Below are 12,665 nucleotides of genomic sequence, written 5' to 3' on the forward strand. Positions count from 1 at the left end.
TGAATCTACCTAGTTAATAGAATTTTTTAATCACATAAAAATTTACTTATCTAAATAAGATAAATTTGGAAGAAAATAATTAATTTCTTCTTTCATTATATAACTCCTAGTTTATTTTGAATCAAAATAAAAAGACGTAAACATTTATTGGAGGGAGTATTTTCTAAATTTTAATATAATAGCAATAATAGGTTTTTTGAGTAAAAGATATGCCCTCATGTGAAGCTGCACGCGGAGCTTACCATTGCCTAGAATTGTGGGTCTCCACGTTAATAAAAATAGGGAATTAACAAAAGACGACGACTTAGATAATTCATTGACTCACATGTATCATCATTGAGATTCAAGATTTAAAAAACAAGTAAAATAAAATTGAGCTGTCACGTGCAATGTTTCACATCCTAAGGACGGCCATAACAAATTTAAACATACTCTCTGTTACAAAGTCATACTAAAATAATATTTATATATTAACGTATACTAACATTATTTTAAGAATCTAGCGCTTATTCTATTCAATTTCACTCACACTAGTTTTTCTTGACTAAATGCATAAGCAGATGCACAATTCAACTTTAAGGGTTCTAAGTTCAAAATTATTCGAAATTATAGGTTCAAAACCTATAGTATCATACTTTTAATGATTTTTCGTACATACATATGAATAGTTATCGATTCAAGGATTCACTTTAAACCAATTACCACTAGATTCTGTAAAATGTTAAATGCGAGGAATATTCTTCAGGAGTATGATGAAATAGTAGGTAAGAATTAAATTTTTACTCGTGTCTTTTTCACGTTTTATTTTAGAATTTCTAACTCTTCTTGCGAAGCGGACAAAAATAAAAGTTCATATTATTGTTGAAGATTTCGTCTTATTGCACATGTGTGACCAAATTTGGACAGAGCAAACGTGACAAACATGTTTGGTATTACATCCTGGGTTTCTATGTTGGTCAACCAAAGTTATACTTTCTTTTGGTTTGACCATCACATATTCGAAATTTACAGATTCCGTTGATCCAGATTTGCGCCACGCAAAATTCATTTAAAAGTAGCACTTCCTATTAGGGATTTCTCTATTCTCAAAACTCGAACCCGAAACATCTGATTAAGACTGTTTGCATGTAAGTTTTCATACTCCGCGCGCTCGGACATATTGCATCTATAGTACGATATTTTTGCATGATGCTATTTCCATGAGTTCTCTTACTCGTAACACTAAAAACTTCAGTTGCAATTGGTCTCACATGAATAGAGATAATGCCACTGTGCACAAACACTAAAGGTTATGTACTATAGGTATCAGATCTACAACAAATCAGATTAGTTCAATTGTTCTTCACATAACAAGTCTACCAAACAAAGGTTATGTAAATGGAGTAACAGTAGGAGAAATCATACAAAGATCTTGCGGGGTAAAAGTTGTCTTCAAAGCTGAAGAAAAGGAACAATGTCGAAAGCTTTCTATGGATTAGAAAACGTATCTGCCTTGCAATTCATTCGGTAACACATTGTTTATCATCAATCCTTCCAAAGATTTAAGGCTTCACCAGCATCTCACTCATAATTAAAACAGTTGTGGGCACCAGAAAATATGTGCAGGTCGCCTAGTCGACATTGTTCATCAAGACTGATCCCCTCATGGGAAACGAACTAGCCTATTTACTGCCGAGTCCAATGCATCTACGTTTCTCCGGATGATTTTCCTTCAAAGTATCAAGGAATCACAAAGAACATATACTACACACACGATATCTGCATTAGTTCTAAACAATCATACTACTTCATCGCATGGAGCAAGGTACCCAGGGATTCGCAATAAACGTTTTAAAGGGTGCAATAAATGAAAAACTGTTTATAAAAAGAAGAGTAATATAACGAAACCTGTCCGTTCACTGGCTAATTGCCAACTGCGAGGACAAGAATCACCGTTGCATCCAATTGTAACACTTTAAACAAAGAATTGGTGGTTGTGCATATGGAGACTTAAAAGGAGAAACAGCATTTACGTCAAAACCATAACCGCATGGAAAGGATACAGCTGTGTCGCAAGATTATCAATTCCTCTCATTTCCTCATTCAATCTGCAATGAGAATTAGCTCTGAAAGATAAGCCAGAAGTACAATTTGCAAGATTTTTGGGACAGGGGAGAGAGAGATAGAGATGTAAATTTACTATTTGATACAAAATAGACCTGACTCAGAACTAGCAAGTTCTAAGTTCCTTTAGAGGCATGATGATTGTGGGTTCCGTAACCACATGCAAATGAAATACCATACATATTGAAGATGTATGTGATCTCATCATAATAGATACACTAACTTGGTGCTTTCCTCCCAACTTCTCTTTCGGGGGAGCCTCATAGTTTTTTTTCTTTTTTTTTTTTAAAAGAAAGATACAATAGAGAATTGAATAAACACAAAAAGACTACCTTAGGCAGGAGTTTATATAATGGTTTCCTTTCGTTGCTGCATCAAGTGCTGCAAGATAAACAGGCAAACATTAATATGAGTGCAGCTCAATTTTAGTACATTACTTAACTCCTTACATTGGCTACACTCAGTGTGCATACATTATGTCTTACTTCTAAATCAGGTAAAGCGAAATTTCATTAACAATCATCCAGTAGATGCTGAAAATTACAAGCTGTACCAAAAAAGTTAGCTCCCGGATAAAAAGGACCTTCTGTAAACTTCCTGAGGAGCTAACAAAGTCAAAAAGCTAAACAAAATTATTTGTGGTGGTCGGTGGTCAGTGGTCAGTGTTCACTCCAGCAAAAAATGTTTGTGAGCCATCTGTATTTAAGAATATGCATAGGAGAGCAGTTTCCTTCATAGCATCTGCAATTTCTTTTTAACCACAGGCACCAAAAAATAGAAGCTGGAACTGTTTGCCAAATCTTGCTAATAGACTTTTTTACATTCCATTACTTCTACTTATCCTAAATCTCCTACTCTCTAGAGTTATTCTGCATAATTCAAGCTATGGTTGACACGCTAACTAGTTTCGCCTAGTGGTAAATAAGCAGACAAACAAAAAACAGTAACTATGCGGAGAATTGGTCTTGAGAAATCCAGGTGTCTCGTGCATAATGCAGCTAGAGTTAGCAGAACAGAGATCAACCTCGTGCAGTCGCATCTAGGTTGAAGTTTGAATCCATGATCTCTGGCAAAACCAAGTGTCATCATCTTCTAGAACAAGGATTACTACCGACACAAAGACAGAAATCGAAAAGTAGTCAGGAATCTCCACTTATCCATCAATTCTTCAACTTCACCAGCAAGTAAAGCTGAGGCGACTTATGACTGTTAAAATTCTGAATAACCCTAAGAAGGTTTCTTTTAGAATACTGATGAGCTGAATGTTTCCAAGAGAAATAGATGAGAGGGCCTTACTATGTGGATCGTGTGTTTATCTTACCTATCCAAGAACTATGTCGGATCTAGTGTGAGGTTAAACACTTGCATGATTAGTCTGTTGAATGAACAACAAGCAGACTATTAATGTTAAGGACTTCAACAACTGAAGATCAAGAGGCTAGAATATATACCGCATTCTTGAACTCGTCCTGCTGCATCACCAAAGCAGTTCATGTGATCAACAGAAGTACTAGTAACCTGCAAAAGCATGCTAGCTCTTTTAAACATGGACAGAACACACAGACACACAAAAATGAAAAATGAAGAAGGAAGAACTTCTGATAACAAGTCTGGAATGCATGAAGTCTTCTATATTGTAATGCTTTTCGGCACTTTGCCATTCATAATTACATGGCACTATGCAATCTATTCCTTAGGATTGCACTTTGTCATCTAGATTTTCCTAAAATTCTCACTTAATTATCTGATAACTTTTCAGTAGATGTCGTTGAAAGATTGTCAAGTGACAGTCACAATCCTTTCTCATTATAAAATATTTTTTTATTGATGTTGTGGGGGAAGAACCCCGTACAGAAGCAATATATCAAATTAAAAAAAAAAAAAAGAGAGAGAGGGAGACCTAATCATTAATACAAACAGTAATCTCATGGGCGAACGGAAAAATTAAACAAAAATAAAAGACATGTCCTAATCTGTAAACTTGCACTCCATCCCTTAAAATTTTCTTTCCTTTCCCTCCATAGTTGATAGTACCACATAAGTGCCAATGCAGCAACATTCCTAGCTCTAATATCCTCCTAAATGCCCAACTATACATCACATCCTTCACTGTTTCGAAAAATTGTCCATATTTCCATACTCAACCCTTAAAAAACAAAGAACTCCCTTCTCATAAAAACAACACCAAACATAAGAAAGTTTGATATCACCTTAGAGGTGATAATATCGAAGGAATGAGAATGCAGATACACAATCAAATTCGATGAGTCGCAAACCCCTTGCTGTCTATCCAGATGGCAACTGATTAAAAAAGACTCTTATCAAACATTGAACCTGAAATAATGGTATCACAACATCAATCCCACCTAGTTTGATATCACCTATACGGATGTTTTACTTTTCGAATCCATTAATTGAATAAAAAAAAGGAACTTACTTAAAGCAAGTAGCTAATAATTAAACAAGAGACACTACAACTTTCTACTACTCCTTCCGTCCCAAAATACTTGTCATGTTTCACTTCTCGATTAGATTAATTCAATATTTTAAAATTAAAATTTAGATATTTGAAAACTATACAAAAAGTACTATAAATTGAAATTCTTTTCATATTTTTTTTTTTTTTGGTAACAAATGTAAATATTACCATTAACAAACAAAACAATTACACCTACAGAGCACCTAATCTCATGACCACCTTCTAAGAAGGCTATCATTCAATCAAGCCTCCAACAAGTCTCTATTTACATAAAAAAACTGCTGTATTAAAGAACCACATCTACTAGCCTTTTTTGAATGTCGGACTGCCTCTATTCTGGTAACAAAATCCTGTTTAATCTGCGTAATCACTGTATCAGTATCTACAAGTATTCCTCTGAATATGGCCCTATTTCTTGCTTGCCACACATTGTATATGATTGCCCCCCAAAAGGCTGTTATCACCTCTTTATAGAACTGCTTCCATTTCCTTCTCCTGATTCTTGTCAGCACCTGTTTAGCTTCACCTGTTGGTATTTGCACCCCTGCCCATTGCACAATAGCAGTTAAGTTCCTCCTTGTCCAAACACAATCTGAGAACAAGGGCACTTGTGTTTCAGTGGCTTGACCATCACACAAGCTACATTGAGTATTATCTACTGGAATATTCAATCTCTGGAGCCTCTCCTTGGTGAGTAATCTGCCCAGTACAGCAAGCCAGAGAATAAAACGATGTTTAGGTTGAAGTACACTACTCCATATTAGCTCTGATCCTCTTAGTCTACTCTGTTGGCCCAACATTGCACCATAGCTAGTTGAGATGGAATATTTCCCATTAGTTGTCAGTACATAAGCCCCTTGTTGAGTATACCACCTCATCATTTCCCCTTTCATGGCATTCAACTTCCTCCAATACCAGCTGCTATCTTGTGGAGGGACATGTTCCCAAATGTTGTTATTATTCTTCATATATACACCATGTACCCATCTAACCCAAAGGACATCTTTTTTGCTAGCTAGTTGCCATAACAGCTTGCCAACAAAAGCTATATTCCACTTCTGACTGCTTTAATATTAAGCCCTCCATATTTCTTTGGCACACATACCTTGTCCCAAGCCACTAATGTTGTCTTTCTCTTGTCCTCTGTGCTACCCCACAAGTACTCTCTACATTTCTTGTCGACTTCCTTCAACACACTTTGAGGAAGTATAAATGCTGAACCCCAGAAACTGTGTATTGAGAACAGTACTGAGATTATAACCTGAAGCCTCCCTGGGTAAGACAGTTGTTTTGAGTATACTGTGGTGATTTTCCCGATGAGCTGGTGACACTCCATTTTGCTCCACTTCTTAGAGGAAAGTGGTAGCCCAAGGTATCTTATGGGAAGTGATCCCAGAGTAAACCCTGTTCTTTGTATTAACTGTTCTTTTATCTCTTCATCCACCCCTACCACAAAGATGCTTGACTTATCCATGTTAGCTACTAGGCCAGTGACACAGCTGAAATGTTGCAATGCTTCCATGACTCTATTTACTGACTGCATTTCCCCTTTACAGAAAGATCATCAAGTCATCTGCAAAAATTAGATGGGTTAACTTGACCTGTTTGCACCAATGTTGCTCGGGTGCGGGTACGGATCTAGAGGTCGGACTCGGCATGATCTAAATTTTAAGATTCGTGGGCACGGATCCGGGTGCGGGGATTCGGCAAAAAATAATTCAAAATTCTAATAATATAGCTACAAGAATATGCCTAGATTATGAGAGCTTTTTGTGGAGGCACTTAAATGTAGTTTGTACCGGACATGTGATTCAATCTTCCATTCTATTAGAGTGCTAGACTGCGTGCTCCGAGATGGACAATATTTCATCCTTTCTCCTACAATTTACACAACAAAGTAGCAAACTAAATATTGAAACCATATTAAAGTCTTCCGTCTTTGGAGGGAAAACAAAATTTTGGGAAGTGTGGACCAAGAAATATTAAAGTCTTCTTCCGTCTTTGGAGGGAAAACAAAATTTTGGGAAGTGTGGACAAAGAAATGAGTATACTAGTATAGTAGCCTTGTGGCTGCCTCGATGTTTGCCAACTTTGGACTAAAATGACGGTGTATAGTACCTTTTTTGGACTACAGCATAAAATGAGATTGGATATGCCATATGTGTTTAGTATATTATTTTATTACTTTAATTTATAGAGATTTGACATTTAAGTTCTTATAAATAATTACATTACAGGTCTTTAATATTCTTTAATTAAGTTTAGTTGATTAATGTGATTTATTTGAAAGTTATATAATCATAATTATTAATTATGTAATGTTAGGGGTCGTCAAACCCCAACTCAAGAATTTATTATGTCGTTTGGATAGTTGTTTTTGGGCCTAGAGTTATAAAAGTATTAGTTATATATGAATTAGTTATGAAGAAATTTATGTTTTTATTTATGTAGGTATTAATTTTAGGTATATTTCTTGCCATGGTTTATTTATTCACTATTATTATCCGCCCCTTATATTATTATTCCAACATTTGGCCATTTTTATGAATTTGTCACAAATTTAATGCTTTTTATGATAAAATAATACATAGATTTCTTCGAATAACTTATATATAAAATAAAATTAGCTTTATAAGTGCTTGGATTTCTAATTTGTAGATTGGAGTTTTTCAAACATCGTATTAATTTTATACATGAAAACCTTACCTCTTTACTTGCCTTACCAAACGAAGAGTGCTTTATACTTGGATATGCAAGATTTTAATATATGAATAGCGGACAATTTCTACAAGCGGTGGCCTCTAATACTAAGCATGTCTTTACCAAACATGGTATTAATTTTATATTGTTTAATTATATATATGATCGTGGTTTAGAGTTATGCAAGTATTAGTTATCTATGAATTAGTTATGAAGAAATTTATTTTTTATTTATGTAGGTATTAGTTATGCATGGTTTATTTATTCACGTATTAGTTATTCCAACATTTACCATGCATAAAATAATACATAGATTTCTTCATAACTTATATATGTATTAGTTATATGGGTTTCTAATTTGTAGATCAAACATCGTATTAATTTTATACATGAATAACTTACCTCTTTACTAGCTACCAAACGTGGTACTTATGCAAGATTTTAATATATGAATAACTTTTCAAACTAGCTATCAAACATGGTATTAATTTTATATTGTTTAATTATATTATGATCGTGTATATTTCTTGTTATAATCATTAGACCTAATCAAATGTATAATTACATTTTACATATTTGACAGTTCAAAACTTACATAAAGTATTTGATAGTTCATATATCTTGTTATACTCCAAATCTCAAACCCCAAACCCCAAAAATCAAATTCCAAACCCAGAATTTCAAACCCCAACTCAAGAATTAACTAGTAGATTGAGCATATTGTGTTAACAACTCTTGTTATAATTCTTAGTCCCAAGAAGGCATACTGTTTAGCCATTCAAATGTTTACACTCTATATTCGATAATTCAAACTTATACTAAGGGAAATAAACAAATATTCCAACAAGTCTACCTCATTAATGTTATAAGCATTATATTATAATAGTGTATATATCTTTGGTCCTAATCAAATGTATAGTTACGTTCTACTTATTCAATTACATAAAACTTATACTAATGGAGATAAACAAATAGTCTACCAAGTTTACTTGATCATGTTAGAAGCATTATAATATTTAATTATATTGTGATCGTGTATATTTCTTGTTATAATCTTTAGTCCTAATTAATCAAATATATAATTACATTATACCTATTCAATTGTTGAAAACTTATATGAAGTATTTGATAGTGCATATCTCTTATTTATCCCACCATTCATCAATCCGCCATCTATTTAATACTTATTTATATTATATATAATACTCATTTGCTAACTTAGATATTTATAGATTTTTATTTAGGTTCATTAATATTATAAGTAGAATAATCATTTTTATGAATTTGTCACAAATTTAATGCTTTTTTATGATTGTTATTTTAACATTACATGCATTATACATATATATGCACATACACGTGTGTGTATATTTAAGTTCACCTCTCTTAAACAGGTTTTGGTTGACACTTGACACTAATCGAATATTTTCTAAATTATAATTTAAATTTTATTTACAATATAAATAGATAATATTTTTAGGAATTTATTATAAAATATTTATTAATTATTTTTGTATCACCTACATTATTATATGCTTAAAAAGTTATTATAATGTTTTATTTTCACTTGTATAAATAGATATTGGAGTTTTAATTATTATTACGTAATAATTTTTTTTTTTACGTTGCTCATTTATTTCATTATGAAAATGTCATTAACTTATATACAATTAGTATTTCTCACTTTTCTTTTCTCATCTCGAAATTAGTACTATTTATTTTTTAAATAATTTTTTCAAATATTAAAAAATAAAAAACATCATGATTTTAAAGAAGTAAAAAATGACAAATGTTGATAATGTAAGAGTAAGATAAGCATTTTAAAAAGTCAATTAGTATAAAGGGAGAGAATATCTATTGTTCAAAATTGGGAAGAGAGTTTGATTTTTAAATCAAAGTTGGATAAATAATTTTCTAATTTAAAAGTTCAATTGGGTATATGCAGGTCATTTGCTAATTTAAAACTTTATGTAAGTTTTGAACTGTCAAATATGTAAAATGTAATTATACATTTGATTAGGTCTAATGATTATAACAAGAAATATACACGATCATAATATAATTAAACAATATAAAATTAATACCATGTTTGGTAGCTAGTTTAGAGGCAAGTTATTCATATATTAAAATCTTGCATAAGTACCACGTTTGGTAGCTAGTTAGGAGGTAAGTTATTCATGTATAAAATTAATACGATGTTTGATCTACAGTTTAGAAATCCATATAACTAATACATATATAAGTTATGAAGAAATATATGTATTATTTTATTCATGGTAAATGTTGGAATAACTAATACATGAATAAATAAACCATGCATAACTAATACCTACATAAATAAAAACATAAATTTCTTCATAACTAATTCATATATAACTAATACTTGCATAACTCTAAACAACTACCAAACGACCCCTAACATTACATAATTAATAATTATGATTATATAACTTTCAAATAAATTACATTAATCAACTAAACTTAATTAAAGAATATTAAAGACTTGTAATGTAATTATTTATAAGAACTTAAATGTCAAATCTCTATAAATTAAAGTAATAAAATAATATACTAAGCACATATGACATATCCAATCTCATTTAATGTTGTAGTCCAAAAAAGGTACTATACACCGTCATTTTAGTCCAAAGTTGGCAAACATCAGAGGTAGCCACAAGGCTACTATACTAGTATACTCATTTCTTTGTCCACACTTCCCAAAATTTTGTTTTCCCTCCAAAGACGGAAGACTTTAATATGTTTTCAATATTTAGTTTGCTACTTTGTTGTGTAAATTGTAGGAGAAAGGATGAAATTCCATCTCGGAGCACGCAGTCTAGCACTCTAATAGAACGGAAGATTGAATCACATGTCTGGTACACACTACATGTAAGTGCCTCCACAAAAAGCTCTCATAATCTAGGCATATTCTTGTAGCTATATTATTAGAATTTTGAATTATTTTTTGCCGAATCCCCGCACCCGTATCTGTACCCCGGATCCATGCCCACGAATCTTAAAATTTAGATCATGCCGAGTCCGACCTCTAGATCCGTACCCGTATCCGACACCCGCACCCGAGTCCGAGCAACATAGCCTCCTGTATAGCAGGGACCTGGACAGCTGCTGCTTGTTGATCCTTTTCCTCTTGCTGTTGAGGAGTTGGATTCTTCTTTCTACATTCTACATTCGTTCAAAGAGTGCCCATACTTGTCACAGAAGCTACAGAGGGTGGGTTTCCAATCATATACCACCTTCTGCTCCACCACCCTGCCCCTCTCATTTCTGAAGTGTACTTTGTCTGGGAGCTTAACATCCATGTCTACTTCTACCAAAATTCTAGCAAAATTAAGTCCCTGCTTCTTCTCAGTGTTCTTATCAGCCATTAATGGTTTCCCTATCAAACTTCCAACCTTGCTCAGACCTGTAGAGCTCCAGAATTTAAAGTCTAATCCTGGAAATTTAATCCAAATAGGTACTGAGTACCGTTCTTCTCTGGTAAATTCCATATCAGGGTCCCAAGCTTTGACAATAAATGGCTTGTTGTCAAAGTGGTATATCCCCCCTTCTAACACCTCATTTTTACCATCCATGGAGTCAAATCTAACAAGTACAACCCCATTCTTCAGCATAGCTACCTTGTTCAACCCATGTTTAGCCCATAATCTCTGTATATACCCATTTATTACTGCAAATGGGGGGTGAGCTCCCAATACTTAGCACACTACAACAGTTTTCCAGTAAAGAATTTCAGATTCTATATCCTCAATGTCAATGTCTATAATATTGGACTCACCATGTTTCTCGGGAGCAATGTAACCCAACTTAAAACCAGCATTTATTACCTTCGAGACGTCAAAATTATCCCAAATCGAGCTCCTCTTCACTGGTGGGTTTAGTTCTGCTTCAACCTCATCTGCCCAAGATTTTGTACCACTACCCGATGGGGGTTCCAACGCGGGGGCATAATCCCAGCCCATTGTTGTTGAGCTAAGAGTTGGTTTGCCTTCTCCGTCTCCTTTGCTTGTTTAATCATCAATTGGGCTTCCTTTGCCTTCTCCGTAATCTATTGAGCAAGCAATTGCTCGACTTTCGATGTTTCAGCAGCTTTTTGAACTGAACTTAGTGATTCTTCGTCACTCCCCTTTCGTTGATTTACAGTTTCAGAAGACCCACATTTGTTTGGAGTTACCACTTGATCAGGGCTGTTTTGTTCCACTTGCCTATTTTTCCGACCTCGCGTAGCCTGTGTTATTCCATCCTGCACCATTTGTGCTTTCTCTGATAGTTTCCGTGCTCTCTTCCCCATGGCCAGCGCACGTTAATAGCGTGCGCCGAGAGAGAGAAACCATCTAGAGAGAGTTTCTTAATATGGTATTTGTTATTCTCTCGGTGAAAATACATGTTAAAATGTTATCTTCGCCTCTAAAGCCATTATTCAGATAACTCGAGTTTCGGTAAAAAGAATGATGGTTGTCAATCTCAAAAACATCAAAAAATAGATGGTGCAATAACTGTCTCTAACTAAAAAAGTATCATCAGAGATGAAATTCCGAATGTCTTTAATGCCGAATAAATAATCAACCTTACTGCAAGTATGAAAGTTTTTCACTTTTTGGTCAAAAGCTTATGACATGACAAGTATTTTGGGAGTATAAAGTATTTGCAGCACAAAGAAAGATACCTGAGATAGAGTAGAGCGTAGAGAAGCAAAAAGACAAGTGTAGCTATTTGCGATGGCCATTGAATCTCTCTCTACAATTTCTATTGCTTTCAGTATTTCTTTCCCATTTACTGATGTTTCAGACTCCTCCGCATTTCTTTCTTCTTCTTCTTCACAATTCAGGTGATTCGTCTCCTTCTCTGAAACTAGGGTTTGCTTCGATTCCATTTTCTGATCTCAATTTCGGGTCGAACAATTGCTGTTACTGCTCCAACTTTGGGCTGGTCTTTCATTTTTGTCCATTTTTGTCACTCAAATTTGTTGGTCTTTCTCTACCTCTTTTGACGCGACATAAATCAAATTTTAACTTAGTGGTCGTTTGGTAGGCAGCAAAATTATGTCGGGATTATAATTTTGGGATTAATTTATTCCATTTCTTGAGGTTATTTTATACCATCTAAAAGATAGTATAAAATAATTCTGAGATAAGTAGGATAAGAAGGGATATCCCACCCTTGGGATTATGCTTCATTTTATACCGTGTTTAGTAGGAGGTATAAATTGTATAAAAAATTAGTCTTTGGGATATCTCAACCTATACCATGCACCAAACGACCCCTTAGTGTTTTGCTTTGTGGCATATGTATTATCATATCCACACAAATTATATCGAATAAGGCAAAATTTTCAATATTTGAGATAATTTGAAAAATACTACAT

The 12,665-nt window shown here is 33.8% G+C and overlaps 1 protein-coding gene across 1 annotated transcript; it reads right to left on the bottom strand.

Moving 5' to 3' along the window:
• Window positions 1–1,305: 1,305 nt before the first annotated feature.
• LOC132030526 (uncharacterized) lies at window positions 1,306–12,205 on the bottom strand. The gene is made up of 5 exons (XM_059420189.1): window positions 11,967–12,205; window positions 3,555–3,621; window positions 2,436–2,484; window positions 2,043–2,087; window positions 1,306–1,709 (listed from the first exon to the last, which is right to left on the bottom strand). The coding sequence occupies exons 1-5, from the start codon at window positions 12,171–12,173 to the stop codon at window positions 1,643–1,645; spliced, it is 435 nt and encodes a 144-aa protein (XP_059276172.1). The 5' UTR covers window positions 12,174–12,205; the 3' UTR covers window positions 1,306–1,642.
• Window positions 12,206–12,665: the final 460 nt, after the last annotated feature.

Source organism: Lycium ferocissimum, chromosome 9, assembly GCF_029784015.1.
Source record: "Lycium ferocissimum isolate CSIRO_LF1 chromosome 9, AGI_CSIRO_Lferr_CH_V1, whole genome shotgun sequence".
Classification (NCBI taxonomy): Eukaryota; Viridiplantae; Streptophyta; class Magnoliopsida; order Solanales; family Solanaceae; genus Lycium; species Lycium ferocissimum.